Source organism: Staurois parvus, unplaced genomic scaffold (genome assembly GCF_062004578.1).
Source record: "Staurois parvus isolate SC_StPar_1 unplaced genomic scaffold, SC_StPar_1.0 ptg000432l, whole genome shotgun sequence".
Classification (NCBI taxonomy): domain Eukaryota; kingdom Metazoa; phylum Chordata; class Amphibia; order Anura; family Ranidae; genus Staurois; species Staurois parvus.
The window spans coordinates 3,246,600-3,266,414 of record NW_028318228.1 but is presented as its reverse complement, the minus strand read 5'-3'; the positions used below and the strand labels follow the sequence as shown (position 1 = coordinate 3,266,414).

Below are 19,815 nucleotides of genomic sequence, written 5' to 3'. Positions count from 1 at the left end.
CCCCCTGCAGCGTCCCTGGCCATGTCCTCCGGCCGATGTCAGCATCCGTTTTCTGGGTTCCGTTCCCTGCGAGCAGCGGGACATACGGGACGTATGGGGGATGGAACCGGCAGGAATTTAAAAAATGTAAAAATTTTATATTCACTCATTACACTAAACTCTGATAGTATTACATTACTGTATCAAAGCATTTCACATACATTTTGTCCCGAGTGCTTTGTCCTGTGCCCTGCCTACATTTTTACTGTTCTTTCTGCCTGGAAACTGAGAAAAGTCCATGGCGTCCAAAAAGCGTCCCTTTAGGTCAAAAGCGGTTTTAGACCAGCTAGAGAACAGGGATAGTAAATTAGAACCACTTGCAGAATTGAGTGATAATGATTTGTGGGGAAATTCATCATCAGACACTGAAAACGGTTTTGCGACTTTGCTCAGTGATGTGCGAACTTGGCGCTTTATTTCAAATTTCAGTATTTTTGGTTTGATTACATTATTGAATTCAATTTATTATTATATTATTATTTTTTATGATTATTTATTATATTATAATTTATGATTTTGTGTTTCAAATTTTATCATACCCAGGATGTTAACTAGACTCTTGTTCGGACAGATTTCAGTGAGTTATTCCTAAAAATGACAGGCCTACAATAAAAAAACAACATATTTCCATGCTAAAAAATGTACCGCTTTGAGCACAGAAATAGTGACATAATCAGATCGCTAGGGAGGTTGAGAGAATTTTTTTAATGAATTTGTAATATAGTCATATTACAAATAATATAAATATGGCAATAAGGAAGTGAACACTGTAAGGATGACATGACTGGCAGCACCCGGCAGCCAAGCACCTATCTGTCTAGAGTCAATGTTGACTCCATGTGCCTCTGTACACATGTGTGTCACACTTCATACACTTACACATGACTAGGATTCCTTTGCTGTCTTTACTTGTGGTGTGCTGTGACTTTTACGCTTTCTCACCAAGCTTATAGCCAGAGGGGTGAACAATAACAGCTATAATTAACACCCATGAAAATGCCAAATCCAGCTCTCAACTCTGGTAGTCATAAAAAGATTTTGTGTACCTGGAATCTGTATTCCGGGTAACGCTACATATTACAGGTGAAAGCTGGGGAGGAATTCAGTCCGCTTTGTCACGGAACATTAAACACATACATGTCTTTCTTTGCTGTATATTGTAAATCAGTTTTGTTCTGTTACTCTGACAACAACAACAGGGTACATTCCTCTATGGGGTGTAGATTATGTGTTTTTCCCTTACCTCAGCCACTTTGATTTGTTTTCTACCTTTAGCTTGTGTGATCTGAAAATAATCTTTATTGTACTTTGTGTTACACCCAGAACTATTATCATTTGTCTGGCAGTCCATTCCATTAAACACGGCATAATGAAAATATATTTCCCAGGGGCTTCTAGCTGTTTTCACAGTTTTAGCCCAATGAAAAATATACAAGATGGTCAAATGTTGGTGGAAACCTGACCATCACACCAATATGAGCTAGTTGGGCATCTTATTTCTCTCAATCCATCCCCTCCTTACAATCCTAACTTCTGTGGACACCTAACCCTCAAACCTATATGAGTTGTTGGACATCCCATATCCAAACCATTGGTATTACTATGGAGTTGGCTCCTCCTTCGAGGCTATAACAGCTTTAAATCCTCTTGGAAGGCATTTCACAGGATTTTGGAATGCGTCTGTAGGAATGTGTGTTCTGCAAAAGAGCATTTGTGAGGTCAAGAAAACCTTGCAAATGGCATTCCCAAGGTTTTCAGTAGGGTTGAGGTCAGTGCTATGTACAGGCCATTCAAGTTCTTCCAGAACCATGTCGTTAGGGACCTGGCTTTGTGTACAGAAGTACAGTCGTGCTGGAACAGAAAAGGGCCTTCCCAAGTTCATTGTCTTTGCATGCGTTAACTGTATCTTAAAGTGTTACTAAACCCAGGACCCTGCATTCACTATATCTGGTCTCCCACAGTACGCAGAACATGGAAATGCAATTATTTTAGTAAACATAAACTGCTAAATACCTTTTCTCATCAGCAATTCAAGCAGTCTTGTGACTTCTATTAGTGTCCAGCAGAGCACTCGTTAAATCTTGAGGAGGAGTTTTCATTCTCCCCTATGAGGCTGCAGGACCCCTGACCCTCTGTCTGGACAGCGCTGATTGGCTCTGTACTGATCACATGCACTCTCCAAAGAAAAAAAAAACTCTATAGCAATACACACCAAACTGAGCATGTGCAGCTTGCTCACAAGGATCTGTTCTATCAGAAGATGGATTGGCGACTGTGGAAGGAGAGGATGATTTTACTGTTGTGGGTTTAGTAAAACTTAAAAAAAACAAAAATGTGAACTCAAGATCATTTTTTGCCAGATCAGATTTTAAAGTGTTTATCAGCCTTCTAGTATCACCATGTACCCCTTTAACCATGTTCTTGTGAGATTAATGTTATTATATAGAATTTATATAGCACTAGAAGTTTGCACAGGACTTTACCTTACAGTTACAATACAATTACATGAGGGCTAGGAGAGCCCTGCTTGTGAGAACTTACAATCCAAAAGGGAAGGTCAATTGAAAAGGTAATAACTGTGTAGGTTTATCTGATGGAGGAAGTAGGTGGAAGTGGGATAGATGACCTTAAGAAATGAGCTTGTGGGCTGATGGATGTTGACTGCGAGCCCACCAGGTCCTTCTGAGCTACGCTAGGCACTGTGGGCAGGGTCACTCGCCATAAACACAGACTACCTTTGCTGTTTTGTGCTCATCCATGCCACGGGACAATGGAAGCCTCTCCCATATCGCTTGGCTGTGCATCCTAGGCTGTTCCTCCTTGAGCTGGCAGAAAAAAAGCTCTCACACACAAGGAAAGTCCAAACCATATTGTTCCCAAACATGGGCGTCCAAGTACCATTGCAACCTGACCAACTGGGTGATCCTTGCCAGAAGTGAACAGACCCTTGGGGCAGATATACTTCTGCTGGGTGGCAGTACTTGTGGCCAGATTAATCATTAGGTGGGAACCTAGAGATGCCCATAAAATAGCAGGGTAGGGCACACAGGACTCTGGTGACGGTGAAAGATCCTCGTCACTGTCAAAAAGTAGCGAGTTCCAGGAGATCCCCTTCCAAGGTCCCATGCGGGGGACCTGGAGGATGAACGGGGTCTCCTTGGTTGCAGAATAACCTAGGTGGGGTCTTTGAGGGAGGAACAGCACCGGTGAGTCTAGAATGGGTGAACCAGTGTTGTTCGGAAGGTCTACAGTGGACAGGTCCAGGCTGGTGGATGCGGTACTTCCTCTAAGATTACTTCTGAAGGTTCCGTCCTAGCTCCCTGGACAGGTGGGTGTCCAGTTGCAGATGAACAGGGTGGCAGCTCGACCCCTAATCCAGTGGGGAAGGCCATCCCTGAAAAGATGAGGTTGCAGGGCGAGGATCTTAGCCAGGAGCTCCTGTAGAGTGGTGGATCCGGTGCCATCCGGGACAGGCAGTCCGTCAGGAGCGAGGTCTCTGGCTTCTTCGACCGCAGGAAACTGCTGGAACAGAAGAGCTCCACATCGATGGCAATGAGCCCAGGCAATACTGGCATATAAACCAAGACAAAAAACTGAGCTTGTGTGTAAAAATAAAAATGATTAAAGAGCTACAGCTTCACTATGAGATATTTTTCACAGAGAATATCACTGTTTCAAACAATGAGCTACGCTTAAAACATGTGAAACTAATGTGGAAAGATATGTTTTAAAATGTGGTCTAATAATCTTTCAAAAGTAGACAAATGTTAATCAAATGTTACGGTATATACAAAAATCCAGATAAACAAAAAATTTAAAAGTCCACGTAATGAAGAAAAGTCCTCTATTATGTGCATAAACATAAAATCACAATCCAAAATCAGTTCTCCACCACCAACTTATGAAAGTCCATGCTGGAAGCACTACTAATGGAACATGCTTACCAACTATAAATGACCCTCTAACTAAAGAAAAGTCATAAAGAGCTCATGGATAAAGACAGTGTCAGGGACACATCACTCCTGTTGGTAATCTTTTAAAACATTAGGGATCCTCAAAGAAATCCTCCTCCCATCACCATCCGAGCAGTACTTATGAGAAAATATGAAAACAAACATCCCACATAGTGTACAATCTTTAAAACATTTTTCATTAAGCTAAGTATTACACTCACATGTACAATAAAATAGGCGAGCAATGAAAAACCTTATCCGGTCGGCATATACTGCAAATCCACCCTGACTTCTGGGATCGCGGGACCGCAATGACGCCATCACATAGCTCCGCCCTAGGCATTTCGCCATAAATGACTTCTTTGGAAGAACTTTTCTTTTTCTTCACCACGTGGACATTTTAGTGATTTATCTTGATTTTTGCACATAATATTTCATTAATTGTTGTCTACTTTCGAAATATATTTAAAGCACGCTTGAAAAAATACTGGCATATAACCCGGACTTCCTCTTGGGTGTCTGTGCAGCAGTGGGCAAACCCTACGGCAGGTTGGTACTGAGCTCCAGTGACCAGTACCTTCTTCCAGGGAAGCTGTCGGTCCAATTTAGTGACCTGTAGTAACGCACTTGGAGGGTCTGAGCATCCTTCCGGAACCAGTTGCTATATACACACCTTATCAGTGTCTCTGCCAATCCAGTGGGGGTACCTTGTGCAGGAGCCAATCAGGAAGCAGCATGGCTAGTCATGTACAGTATTGCTAGGCAAGCCTGGATAAATTCTAACTAACTATTGCTATAGTCTTTTTAGTGGAGGTCTTCAGGTGTATGAAGTAGGCGAAGCCCTATGTTTGGCGCCAAATCATATGGCCTGGTGGATATTGACTGTCATGACTGCAGGCCCACCAGGTCCTTCTGGGCTATGCTTGGTACTGTGGGCAGGGTTACTCACCATTAACTTCGAGTACCTTTGTTGTGTCATGCTCATCAATGCCCAGGGACAAGGCGGGGAACGCTTTCAAGGAAAGTCAACCTTAAGGCAGTCCTGCAACTTAGAGATGGGCCATACACTCTATGCATTGAGTGTATAACTGGATTACAACTAACCTTCTGGTCCCGTGTCAAAGCACACCTTGACTGTAACTGTTGCATTTAGGAGAGACACGCTGAGCTCTTGCCCACTCCACCCATCCAATGTATCTCTACCATCTCGCTCCCAGTGACAGAATGGGGTCCTGTTGTGCACATAGCGCGGACCTCATGTGTGAACTTTGTTCCTCATGCTCTCCTAGGCCTGGTGGCTTAGGCTGAGGGCTTCCGTGATGCCGATCTGCTCCCAGTGCTGTGAGAGACGGATCGCTGGGGAGAAGGCCCGAGGCAGCGACCCCCTCGCTAGAATATCTCACTTAGCACAGGAACCATGCTTCACGACAGGCTGCTTGTACTGATCACTCATCTCTCCTTAACTTTGGCAACTACTTGCATCTCCTCCGTACCATGTTAACTCCTGAAGAGACTGATTCATATCCCAATGTACTATAAGTGACCCGAGCTTCAGATGTCTATGTGTAGTGTGCCGGTTACTTTCATACACCCCTTTAGAATAACTTCAGACCAGGCAGGACAATGTTTCCAAGGCTTTACTGGTAAAACTTCAGCATAACAGATTAACAGTTTAAATAGGCAAAGAGTCTTTCCCTAATTAACCCTAACTGTGGCTACCGCAGCATACCTGCATAGGTAGAGTTCAATAGTGGTAAATCCAAAATGGCGGTAGTCCCTGACGATGGTGTCCAGACAAGTCAATATATTTCAGAGTGGACTGCAGGTCCAAGCAGACCTTCTACATGATGCAGTTCCTCAGACTAAGTTTAGTGGGAGACTCAGCCTCAGATGGCTAGTAGTTACCTATGTTAACTGTGTTTCCTTACCTTGCTTTTGTTATAAACCCTTATTGTACAAAATTAGTGCCAGCACACTTGGCGACTGAAGTTGCTGGAGCTTTTTGACCTTGCCTTCTCTGTAACCTTCTTTTTGTAAAAACTATAAAAGTTATAAATGTTAGATACAATTTCTTCCCCCCTTCTTCAAAGCAGCTAAGAATAATCAAATTATTTTTTTTTATGATTGTGCTTTAATATTTAGATTGGCTTAAGCTCAGTGGCTCTTTACAGACACTGAACTTTTCTTAAGGGGAAAATATTAGAGGAAAATATTTATATAAAGCACATGTTAGGGATTGCTTGGCTTTGACTCTTCATGTTTTTTCGTCCCTCTTTCTTTGCAGCTGTATATCCAGGCCAGGCGCCCAGAGAACCTCACCATACTGGTGGCCAGAGCAGCTTATCCTTCCAATCCACTGAAGCTGGTGGGTGTAAATAAAGGGGCACCATATCAGCAGTATCAGCCGGTGGTGATGTTACAGCAGCCCTACACTATCCGCTGGGAAGGCCCATCTCCAAAGGAGGTCATCTTATACCCGATTAACTTCAACAGGTATTAAGGATTTTGTACTGTATCTCCTAGATGGCTCTTACTTTACAACTATGCCAAATTATAGTTAAATTGGCCATGCATTTGACTGTACAGTTTCCAGTAGCAGCAGGGGGCCTAACTGGTTGGATACACATTGAAATGACAGTTTAGGAATAGGAATAAGCTTGATTTAGAGTCTGAATCTGTGACAAACCCAGTTCACCCACATCTGTTGAAAGATTGCAAACCCACAGACTCAATGAGCTGTGGGCATCCCCACCCTGCAACTGCCCATTACACAAGAATGGGGTTGCTTGTGGCATCATTGACTTAATGTGGCCATTTTCACATACTAGAAGAATGTCACTGTGGTGGTGGTGGTGGGTTGAATTTCCTTCCACCCCAGCTCATCGGCCCAGCAATACAGGTAACTTCCGGATTTGGACCAAACCCGAGTTCATCTCCATTTGGGAAGGTCCTTATATTACATGGTTTTCGTCACTGTGAAGGAAATTGTACAGAGATTGTAAAATTAGATTGTAACATATATGGCCATTTTAGATTATAATATATATGCTTGGAATTAGATTTTGAATTTTACTTAAGTTTATGTTAATGTGATTTGTAAAGCCCTCTGTTACTGATCATTTTACTGAATGGCAATAACTTATATACATGTATATGATCACACTCTTAACAATATCAGGATATGATCATATCAATCCTGCTAGCACGTAAACACATGGCTACACAGGATGAGCCCCATAGGCAATTATCCAACATGGTACAGAGAGGAGGGAATTTTTGAGGTGCTCAACAGACTTCAAATATTTGATATTGTACTAAAATCATACAAAGCTTTATGCCATATTATCATGTAAAAAACTACATCACATTTGTAGTTGTAAGAAATTTTAAACCAAGATACTCCATATGGCTTGAAGTTCACAAGGCAACAATTCCCACTCGACGCATTTCGTCAAATTTTTGGCTTCTTCAGGAGCTTTACAGATAGCTGCATATAATTGCCACAAGGAGAAACTAAAAAATAACAAAAAATCCCCTCCTCACTGTACAATGTTGGATACTTACTATATGGGATGTGGCGCTAGCTGATCTCCAGCCCACCTGAAACGATACAGAAAATACCCATAGGCAATTGTTGAAGCCAATTCTGCCATAGGCTCTAATACTTGTCTTACTAGGCACTTGCATCTACTGTTATGCAGAGGAGAGGGGAGACGGGGAGCAGTGCAGGTAGATGCTGCTAGTGCTACTAAGGGGGGCACAATGACTATTGGGGAAGGCATGCTAATCTAAGCTGTCCATACACTGAGCGAGTTTCAGATAGTTTCATTCACCTTTACTTACTTTTTCCAAAAGCTTCCATATGCATCACAATGTCCTTAATACATTAACGTGCTGTGCTCAGCTTTGTGAATAAATGCTAATGTTTTCAGATACTCATATAATTGTCCTCCCCTCTCCATCCTGCAGGAGGCAGGACGTACCCAGCGCTGGATGCATAGACCCAAAAACTAACAAATGAGTACTACTGCCTTCTTACCCCTATCTGCGCAGGTGCAGTTCGCTCTCTCTTGTAGTTCAGTGTTCTACAAGACTAAAAGAAAGTGGACTGTGCATGCGTGGGTAGGAAATAAAGCCAGGAGTGTTCATTTTTTTCTGGGTTCTAAGTTCCCGGGGCTGCATAATCAATGCTGGGTGTGTCCTGCCATTTGCAGGACAGATCGGGGGGCTGATAATATGAGCATCAGAAAAAGTAAGCCTGTATTTACAAGACTGAGAACTGCATATTATTGTAATAAGGACACATTGGGGGAGGTTTACTAAATCTGGTGCACCCAGAATCTGGTGCAGCTCTGCATAGTAACCGTTCAGCTTCCAGGTTTTATTGTCAAAGCTTAATTGAAAGATCTGACATTAGAAGCTGGTTGGTTACTATGCACAGCTGCTCCAGATTCTGAGTGCACCACTTAAAGTAGATCCCCTCCACTGTCATGCATAGGGAGGTTTTGGGGGAAAAAGGAATTAAAGGTTGCATGAAATTTTGTTTGCACATAAAAGCTAGCACTGGGCAAAATGCCCTTGCAAAGGGTACCACCAAAATCTTGCAAACTGGCTTAAAAATGTTGCTTCTACAGGTGTTTTGCATTTCGCCTGTATAAGCAGCTCAATTTTATCCTATGTGTTCCTGTACATAACCCTTCTGGTTTGTGTTTTTGAGACTTTTCTGGCAAAAAAAAACACTATATGTGCTTAAACCCATGTACAAAAATGCTCTGTATGACACTAAGACACTAAGACAGGGACAACATTTGAATTCCTATTGTGTGCTACAGCATACTCTGCTAGCTCTCATTTGGAGAAAAAGGATGAAAATACAATTTTAAGGATGTTAGATAAAATAAGAGGCAGTAGCATCCTTCAGAAGGACCTATAAACAAGTCTGAAGGGTGATTATAGGTGTTTGTTACCGAGGGTTGTCATTTATATGTCAGTAATTAGTGGTGTCACATGCACAGCATAAGTCTATCACATTGGATTCAATGCGTGGCTCTGGCGGTCTGTGACAGTCCCCGACGACACGTGACAAAGGCAATTTAGACATAAGCTGTCCCTGTTTGGCTTCACAAATAATTAGCTGCGTTCTGTGGCTTTCCGTCAAGGCTGACAGTGCGGCTGTGTGTCTGACCGGCTTCCAGGCAAGGATTCTTTGTTCTCTGTCAATTCTGATAAGTGCCAGAACTCCCTACACTAGCACAAGCCATAAGTGTGTGTTATGGCTGCCAACACATTTCACAAAACAAACTCATTGCAGACAGAAGCGTATGGAAGCTCTTTAGCAGAAGTTCGGTAACAGATGCAGGGAGGGAAGTGTCAGCATGGAGACACAGGGATGGATGTACGGCTAGATTGCCGGCTAGAAGGTGGGATTGAACCCTGAAGACGGGAATTCGGGGCACAGGACTCATTCGGGGTTAATTTTCTAAAGGCAATTAGGCTGTGCACTTTGCAAGGGAATTTACCCCAAAGATTAATGAATGTGTTGACATTTTGCTTTGCCAAGAATACCCGGTCACATGCAAGGAAACTAAAATAAAACAGCATTTTTGCTTGCACATGATTGGATGATTAAACTCGACAGAGCTTCACCTCATTCACTATACACTGGGGAAAATCCTCTTGCAAAGTGAACGGTCTATTTGCTGCAATGGTCTTTTGATCTCATGTCATGATATTTAGTGATCACAACTGAAACACATAATTTAACTTTTTAGTACTCTACCCATGCAACAACTCACAATAACGCACTAAAAATAACAGCTTTCATATTTTTATTTCAGGTACTTATAAAGCGCCATCAATTTACGTAGCACTTTACATATAAATAAGTAAATATACATATATATATATATATATATATATATATTTGAAATATATTTTAAAAATATTCTTCCCAAATATATTGTCACATATTTGAAATGCTACAATTTTGGCCATATTCAATATATTTAAAAAAAAAAGGAAAATATATATATATTTTTGGAATGCATTTACAAATATATGTAACAATATATGTTAAAATGACTTTTTTATAATTTGAAGAATATATTTTAAAAACATATATTTTTAGTGGTTGTTATTGTTTTTTTTTTTACTAAAAAAAAAGTTTTTTGGGGGGGGGAGGGTCAAACGTCCAAAAATGCAGGTTTGCAGCGTTTTACCACGTTTTGCTGTGTTTTTACAGCTAAAAAACTACTCTAGAAACCCAGTAGCTCTGGGCTTTTTTCCAGCCAAAAAATGTCCTAGCCAAAAAATGTTGATTACAGTCTGTGTGTATGGACACATAGGATACCATGCTGGGGGGTTTTCTAGCTGTAGAAAAAAACATCAAAAGCCCAAAACAGCCGCTGTAAAAACATGAAGTGTGCATGAAGACTTACACTGTAAAACATGGCAAAATGCGATAAAAAGCCGCAAACCGGCATTTTTGGACTTTTTACCAAAATAAATCATTTTGGGGGGGGGGGTAAAAAAACACTAAAAAACGTAAACATGGAAAAATGCAGCTAAACGCGGCAAAACGCCACTAAACGCTAATGCAAAACGCTGAAAAAAGCTGAAAAACTCAGGTTTTTAACTTGAATCTACACAGCTAACGTTACCAGAGTTATCAAAATGTCCCGTGTGCATGAGGACTAACATGAGGACTAACAATGGGCTTGCAGAGCCAGAGCCAATAGGCGCACTCTTACCCAGGTGCGGACTGACCATTTGGAAACTCGGGCACTGCCCGAGGGCCCGGAGTCAGTAGGGGGCCCCATGAGATGCCCCTGGTACCTTTTTCATAGGCTTTTTTGAGTTTGGGCAAGGACACAGGGGCCCATGAGCCCCTATTGCCCGGGGGCACCATGAGTTGTCAGTCCGCCCCTGCTCTTACCTAAGCCCTATAATGGGTTCCCTGTTATATCATATGGAGTATAGCTGTGTGTAGACCGGCTCGTCAGGTGTCGGGGCTTTGTTAGTAGAGGTACTTCTCATTACCGTCCCAAGTGACACATAAATGTACCCTTCAGTGACACCGACCTGTCATGGTGTCAGCACATTATAATCAAGTCGCTGTACGCATTTTCTGATGAAATCTTGTGTCAGCGTGTATCTCCATATCTGACCCAAATCATATATGTGACTTTGTGGGTTGACGTGATGAGTCATTTGTTTCTCTTGTGTAGAGGCGTGAAGGAAAATGGTCTCATTCTTTTAGGAAAATTGTTTTTATTATTAAGGTAATTGGATGCAAGTTAGAGCTTGTTTGTTCCGCGTTTGTTTCTGAAACGTTAAATTCTATCACATTGTTGTGTCGGTGGTTTCAATGCCATGTGAGGCTGATGGGAAGCATCTGTGCCCTTTTCATACTCCAGGCTGCTAAAATGAATATTTGGATATTTACTGACGTTAGGCAGCATGTTATCCATTCCTTGTGTCACCCTAGGTTCACACCTAAGCGTTTTTTGATGCGTTTTGCAGAAATGCAGTACAGTCCATTTAACATGGTTTCCTATAGGACAGGTTCACACCTGTGCGTTTTCACCCGGTGCGTTTTTTGGAAAGGGACTTTTTGGAACGCAAAAAGTTGACTTTTTGTTGCTATAGACTTCAATGGAAACGCTGCAGAAAAGCATTTATTGCAGTTTTGCCGCTGTTTTGATGCGTTTTGCATTTTAAATCTGCCTAGCAACAAGAAAAAAATGGAAAAAGAAAATGCAAAATGCATCAAAAACGTGGCAAAAACGCACAAAAATCGCAAGTGCAAAAATGCAAAATGTAGCGCAATGCAGTGCAGAAACGGCTCAAACGCAACCTGCACAGGTGTGAACCTAGACTAATGAACAGAACATTGTGCGAGCTGTTCAGCTGTGCCATCCTCATACACATTTAGTCCTCATGCACACGGGACTTTTGATAACGCTGGTAACATTAGCTGTGTAAAGTCACATTAAAAATGTTTTTCAGCTTTTTTTATAGTGTTTTTGTATTGGCGTTCAGTGGCGTTTTGCCGCATTTAGCGGCGTCATCACGTGTTGGTCAAAAAAAGTGCAAAAACTCTGGTTTGCTGCGTTTTACCGCGTTTTGAAATGTCCCAGCCAAAAAACGTTGATTACAGTCTGTGTGCATGAACACATAGGATAACATGCTGGGGGGTTAACTTGCTGTAGAAAAAAAATGTCAAAAGCCAAAAACAGCCGCTGTAAAAACATCCAGTGTGCATGAGGACTTAAAGCGGAGTTGCACCCAAAAGGGGAAGTTCCGCTTTAAAGATTGGTCCCCCCGCTCCCCATTAAGGATCGGCACCTTTGGGGAGCGGGGGGGGGGTGTAGTACCCGAATTTGACAGGTACCCGCTCCCACTTCTGCTGCGATCGCCTAGGCAATTAGAAACGGAAATTGTACCCCCCCTCCCTCCCTGTAGTCTTTTGGGACACGTGACAGGTCCCAGAAGACTACGGGACCAGTCAGGAAACACAGCACTGCTCATGCATGCGCAGTGGGCTCCCGGCTATGAAGCCGTAAGCTGTCACAGCCGGGTGCCCACACTGAAGATGCCAGCGCCTGGAATACAGGATGACCGGTGAAACGGCTGGGGCAATGTGGGATCATGAGTGAGTGGAACTCCGCTTTAATCTTGCAGTGGTTAAAGCATTAAAAAATCTAAAAACAAAAAAATGTAATGTATTGCAGCTTACTAATTGATAGATGTAGTGGCTGCATTAGTTTTCTTTTTTTCCTATTCCTTTACTTTCACCTGGTAGTCATCCAGTAAGTCCGTTATCTTTCAACTTCTTTTAAAGTAGAATTTCTGCCCTAATACTAACTAGCCTTAAAAATGACCCATGCCCTCTTCCTGCTACCTATGCCGATTAACCTATGTAAAAAAATGTGTATACTTACCTATTTTCAGCCTGCTCCGGTCACATGATCCTGTGTCAGTCAGCAGAGGCCACAGAATAGGGGAGGGAGTGCCGACAATGGCTGGGACAATAGAGCCTATGGGTGACGTCCTCCTGGATTACCCAGCTGTTGTAAAGCTCTCTCTCCTCTCCCCTGCAGCTGCTAATGCCTGACACAGGGGATCATGTCACTGGACCGGAGCAGGCCTAAATTAGGTAAGTAAACCCATTTTTTTTACACAGATTAGTCAGCATAGGTGGGGGGAGGGGGGCATTTTAATTCTACTTAGTTCTAGACAGGAATTCTACTTTAAAGTGGAAGAAACCCCTAACTATAACGATTCTTAAAAATGTTCCCTTCCCCCTCCTCCTACCGATCCTGCCTAACCTCTATAAAAAAGAAGACCTGTGTCCTTACCTATTTTCAGTCTTCTACAGCTCTGTGTAGGGGAGTGATTGCCAACAGCTGTGAATTCCTGGAGCTGTGACATCACCCATAGGCTCCCATGGCCCATCTGTTGTCAGTAATTTCTCCTCTCCCCTGCAGCAGCTGCCCATTGACACAGCTATGGCTCCCCTGTTGCATGTGAGAGGAGGGAATGCCATAAATCACTGCTCCGGGAATACACAGCCTTGGTCGAGCGCTTCCTTACAGGGAGCCAGAGTTGCGGGATCACATGTCCGCACCGGAACAGACTAAAATATAAGTAAGTAAATATACAGAACTTTTCCATACAGATTAGGCAGGATAGGTAGAAGGAGGGGAAAGGAGATTTTTTAGGAATAGTTATAATTAGACTTTTCTTGTTCAATATCTTTTATTGAATTTTGAGAAGTATAACCGCAGAATCGCCCACGCGGGGGGACAAAATGAACCCGGTTAAAGAAGAAAAACTAATGACAAAAAAGGGAAGCAAAATTTAACAATCCAAAATCTCGAGGCTACGATGGCCCGGAGCTTTGGGCACCAGCAAAGACCAACCATGACAGGGAGTTTCCAGAGAGAGTATACTTATTATAAGGAAGGAAGAAAACAGAAAGAGAAAGGAAAGAAAGGAAGCGGGGGAGGCGACAGGGTGTAAACTCTGGGGGGGTGGGGGTTGTATAGACCACATGGATGGGCCAAGCGGGTCGCTTAACCCTAGGTTCACATCTGTGCAGGTGGTGCCACTGCGGATCCACACAAAAATCCATGCAGCCGCACTACCTGCACAGAGAATTGCGGAACCGCGGGCGGGTGCCATTAGTTCTAATGGCACGCCGCCCGCACTGGAAAACACAACCGTACTGGGAATCGAGGTTCCCGTGCGGGCTGCGTTTTCCAAAGCAGTGCAGGAACTTCTTTTCCTGCGTGTCAAGGGTACGGGAGTCCATTCAAATGAATGGGCTCTCGTGCCCGTGCAAAACGTGACCTGCATGGCCGCAGAGATGTGAACCGGGGGTAAAGGTAGGTATACTAGAGATACACACTGAAGACAGGTCAGCTTCAACAGACCAAGCTGTCCAGAAATATTGGCAGTTCGCTTTGGTGCTCTTGAATACTTAGCCCTGGTTCACATCTATGCGGCTCTGCGGGCCGCGTCTTGCACGGGCACGAGAGCCCATTCATTTGAATGGACTCCCATGCCCCGTGACACGTGGGGAAAAAGTTCCTGCACTTCTTTTGAAAACGCAGCCAGCACGGGAACCTCGGTTCCCAGTACGGTTGTGTTTTCCAGTGTGGACTGCGTGCCATTAGAATTAATGGCACCCACCCGCGGGTCCGCATTCTTCTGTGCGGGTGGTGCGGCTGCATGGATTTTCATGCAGATCCGCAGCGGCACCACCCGCACAGATGTGAACCTAGTATATTATGTATAGATACATGTGCATGGGATTAAATTAAAGTCACCAGCTGAAGCTGGACGGGGCTGGAAGGGGCACCTAGCAAATTCCCAGAATGCAGCCTGCTTGCGTTTTGATCCTTCATGTCTGGATGCATAATGCTCCAAACATAAGAACCGTTAGGTTTACTGTCCAGCCCAGCAGATGTCAGCCTCACATAGAATTTGATAGGCTGCCAACACCTGTGCCCACAGCTAAACACCCTCATGCATTGGGACTTAGGCTCCGTTCACGCCAATGTGTTTTGTAGTGCTTTTTGCAGAAACGCACTGCAGTCCATTTAACATGGTTTCCTATGGATGATGTTCACATCTACGCTTTTTTGAGCTGCTGCATTTTTGAAAATGGGTCAGGGACTTTTTTAAAAGCAAAAAGCAGCATTTTTGCTACAATAGAGTCCAATAGAGAATCTGCTGAATTGCATGGTAGTGCGTTTTTGCCACGATTTGCATTTTGCATTTTTATTCTGCCCAGCAGAAAAAAAAATTCCACTTTAAGAAAAAAAAAAGAAAAAAACGGAACAAAATATGAAACGCGGCAAAATCGTGTGTAGAAAAACGCAAAACAAACTGCAAAAAAGCACTGCAAAACGGACAAAAAGCAAACTGCACAGCTGTGAACGGAGCCTAAATGCCCAATGTGCATTAATCCTTAAAGCGGAGTTCCACTCACCCTGTCAAAAAATAAAAGTCAGCAGCTACAAAAACTGTAGCTGCTGACTTTTAAGAAACAGCCTCTCACCTGTCTTACGATCCCGTGGTGTGTCCCCCGCAACCTGTTTCACCGGCTGTCTGGTGTTCCAGGAGGCCGGCATCTTCAGTGTGGGCACCCGGCTGTGATAGATTGCGGCTTCACAGCCGGGTACCCACTGCGCATGCATGAGTAGCTCTGCGCTTCATGAATGGTCACGTAGTCTCCTGGGACCTGTCACGTGTCCCACAAGACTACGGGGAAGGAGGACAACTTCCGCTTCTGATCGCCCAGGTGATCGCAACGGAAGTGTGAGCGGGTACCTGTCAATTTCTGGTACCCGCTCCCCAAAGGTGCCAATCCTTAATAGGGAGTGGGGGACCAATCTTTAAAGCAGAACTTCCCCTTTTGGGTGGAGCTCTGCTTTAAGTCCTCATGCACACGGGATGTTTTTACAGCGGCTGTTTTTGGCTTTTGACATTTTTTTCTACAGCCAGTAAACCCCCCAGCATGTTATCCTATGTGTCCATACACACACAGACTGTAATCAACGTTTTTTGGCTGGGAAAAAAAAAAAGGACTAGTGGGCTTCTAGAGGAGTTTTTTAACTGTAAAAATGCTCTAACGCTGAATGGTCATAGTGTCAATATGGGGCAAACTGACAGTTGTTGGAGGTCAGCTACACATCAAAATCCAGTGATTCCCTATAAACGATGTGTCTTTTCCCATTTCAGCCTTGAGAAAAAAATTTGGTTAGTCAGGCTTATCTGGAAGTCCTGTTTCCAATTAACTTTAATTGGTGTGTGAAGATTACTGGTGATTCTCGTAAAGTGATAAAATAATTAACTTCCTTTAAAAGATAAAAATAAGTATAAGCTGGGATTATTTCGTGCATTTCTCAGTAGATGACCTCCCCCAGTCTTCCCGGGTTAAGGCACGTTGATCAGTCCAGGAGGTACCCCCTGGTCATAACAGGAATACGGGAGAAGAATACATCTTATTCATCCGGTATTACAGAGCGGGGAGATCTTGTGTTCATAGCGCCCCCTGAGACCGTGATTAGCACACACACCTTTGCTCTCTACCGCTATAATAACTCCCTACTTAACAGAAATACAGATTAATAATTAAAAACCAGCTAGAGAGAGGCGAACATTTAAGGTCTGGCTACTTTTCAGCAATGGAATTTCTTCCAGATTTTGGAATTTTCTTGGCCGTGTATGAAGCTGATTGTTATCCTGGATTGCTCCCGAGCTCTCACTACTGCAGTAATGTAGCCCCAGGCAGTTCTCTATGGGGAATGTCCTGAAGTCGGAGCGCTTGTGTCCACTTAGCTGTCACCTGGATATATGTTCATCGTCATTTTGATGCATTGCAGATAAAACATTTTTACAGGAGATCTCTCCATTTCATCTGCACAGGGAGTGTGTTCCAGGATGGAGTATTACTTCACTTATACTCCTGTTGAAATGCAGTATATGACCTAAGTTCTAGAGTTATTGGACATTATAGACAGCATTGACAGACTCAGGAGACTTGTTATGAATTGTGTTTATCGGCCCAAAAACTCCTCTGAGTGCAAACTGAGCCAAAACTTTTACTTAAAGTGTTACTAAACCCACAACAGTAAAATCAGTCTGTATCTCCTAGATTGTAAGCTCGAAAGAGCAGGGCCCTCGAACCCCTCGTGTATTGTATTGTTACTGTCTTGTCTCATGTTCTGTCCCCCTGCTACTGTACAGCGCTGAGCATACCCTTTGGCGCTATATAAATACTGTATAATAATAATAATAATATGCAGTAAAGCTTGCTTGTTATATTCACTATGGAATATAAGGGGTTAATCCTCCGCATTGTGTAAAAAGGCTGTTTTTCTGATTCTCCCCTTCTTCTAATGTCCCCAATCCATCTGCTGATAGTGCAGAGCTCTAGGATGCACTCTGCACATGCTCAGTTTGGTGTGTATTGCTTGAGAGTTTTTTTTTTTTTTTTTTTTTGGGGGGGGGGGGGGTGCATGTGATCAGCACAGAGCCAATCAGCACTGTCCAAACAAAGGGTCAGGGAGGTGCAGCCTCATAAGATAGTCAGAGGGAATGCAAACTCCTCCTACAAGATTAACCAGTGCTCGGCTGGACACTGATAGAAGTCACAAGACTGCTATATACTGCTGATGAAAAAAAGGTAGTTGGCAGTTTACATACCTCCCAACCATCCCATAGTTACATAGTTTGTCTGGCTGAAAAAAGACAAAACTCCATCCAGATTCCGTGGGACCATCCCAAAACTTCACATAAGTCCCGGGGTCCCACGGATCACCACTCTGTATTGGTGTCCTCAATGGGTGCAATGTGTTCTCTCATACACAGAATTAAGTAAAGATTCCCGTTAGCAGAGCTTGCTGGCAATATCTGCTCCCCCAGTTCCTTCTCAATCTTCAATGCAGTCATTGGTTGCTAGGACTGCCAGCATCTTAGCAACCGATGACACAGTTTGCAGGCCACTTCCCAGCTTTGCCCCTGCCTTCGGCTCCCGCTTTCTGCCTCTCAACAGCTGCTGCCTGATAGGAGGAGTCTTGGAGCCCTGTACTTTTCAGCTTGTCCCACTTGCTTCCTCCACCAGTTTGTGTGCTAGCACCAGGTACCCAGCGCACATGCCCCACATTTGCTCGTGGGTGCCCCAGGCCCCAGCGCCACAACCGCTCGCATTGTTTTGAGTTTTTGTAATTTGGGGATTCCAAGGAGGCTTCTTTCCCTGACTGTTAAGACTGTAGCATGGAGCCGAGTGAAGGTCTGTGAAACTCCTCCTTGGCTCTGTGGTACAGTTCTGGCAGTCGGAGCTCAGTCAGCGGCACTGTGCTGAAAAAAAAAGCACAGCAATGCAATGTCATAGCATTCTGTATTTGTGACAAAGCTGTGGGGGGATTAGAGAGTTGGGGGGGCACTAGTGAGAGAGCTGGGGGGGCATTGGTGAGAGAGCAGTGGGGGCATAGGTATGAGAGCTAGGGCGGGGGCATTGGTAAGAGAGCTGGGGAGTGCATTGGTAAGAAAGCTGGGGGGGGGGTATTGGTGAGAGAGCTATGGAGACATTGGTGAGAGAGCTGGTGGGGGCATTGGTGAGAGTTCTGGAGGGGGCATTATTGAGACTGCTGGGGGGGCATTGGTGAGAGAACTATGGGAGCATTGGTGAGATAGCTGGGGGGGCATTGATGAGAGAGCTGGGGGGGGTATTGGTGAGAGAGCTGGGGGGCATTGGTGAGAGAGCTGGAGGGGGTATTGGTGAGAGAGCTGGGGGGGCATTGGTGAGAGAACTATGGGGGAATTTGTGAGAGAGCTGGGGGGCACTGGTGAGATAGCTGGGGAGGCATTAGTGAAAGAGCTGGGGAGGCATTGGTGAGCGAGCTTGGAGGGGATTGGTGAGAGAGGTGGGGGGACAGTGGTGAGAGAGCTGGGGGGGCACTGGTGAGAGAGCTGGGGAGTCATTGGTGAGAGAAGTATGGGGGAATTGGTGAGAGTGCTGGGGGGGACATTGGTAAGAGAGCTGGGGGGCTTTAGTGAGAGAGCTTGGAGGGGCATTGGTGAGAGAGCTGGGGAGGCATTGGTAAGAGAACTATGGTGGAATTGCTGAGAGAGCTGGGGGGAGTGAGGGCATTGGTAAGAGAGCTGGGGGGCTTTAGTGAGAGAGCTAGGAGGGGCATTGGTGAGAGAGCTGGGGGGCATTGGTGAGAGAGTTGAGGGGGGGATTGCTAAGAGCTGAGGGTGGGGGAATGGTGAGAGGGCTGGGGGATAGAGGTGAGAGTGCTTGAGGAGCATTGGTGAGAGAGCTGGGGGGGATTGATGAGAGAGCTGGGGGGTAATAGGTAAGAGAGCTGGGGGGTGCATTGGTGAGAGAGCTATGGGGGTATTGGTGAGAGAGTTTGGGGGAATTGAGAGAGCTGGGGGGCATTGGTCAGAGAACTGTGGGGGGAATTGGTCAGAGTGCTGGGGGGGGCATTGTTGGTGAGAGAGCTTGGAGGGGCATTGGTGAAAGAGCTGGGCGGGGCATTGGTGAGAGAGGTGGGGTGACATTGGTGAGAGAGCTGGGGGGGGGGGGGCATTGGTGAGAGAGTTTGGGGGAATTGAGAGACTGGGGGGCATTGGTGAGAGAACTGTGGGGGGAATTGGTCAGAGTGCTGGGGGGGGGGGCATTGTTGGTGAGAGAGCTTGAAGGGGCATTGGTGAAAGAGCTGGGCGGGGCATTGGTGAGAGAGGTGGGGTGGCATTGGTGAGAGAGCTGGGGGGGGCATTGGTGAGAGAGCTGGATGGGGCATTG

The 19,815-nt window shown here is 44.6% G+C and overlaps 2 protein-coding genes across 3 annotated transcripts in view; both read left to right on the top strand.

Annotated features, from left to right (window-relative positions):
• CEMIP (cell migration inducing hyaluronidase 1) overlaps nucleotides 1–19,815 on the top strand; it is a 219,752-nt gene that overhangs the window by 59,961 nt on the left and 139,976 nt on the right. The gene's annotated exons all lie outside the window — the stretch shown is intronic.
• The window catches only part of LOC149454359 (cell surface hyaluronidase CEMIP2-like), a 192,212-nt gene that overhangs the window by 152,406 nt on the left and 19,991 nt on the right, over nucleotides 1–19,815 (top strand). For both annotated transcript variants that reach the window (XM_089687637.1, XM_089687638.1), the window contains exon 19: nucleotides 6,277–6,485. In XM_089687637.1, the coding sequence (XP_089543763.1) occupies nucleotides 6,277–6,485 (209 nt within the window). The remainder of the gene's footprint in view (nucleotides 1–6,276; nucleotides 6,486–19,815) is intronic.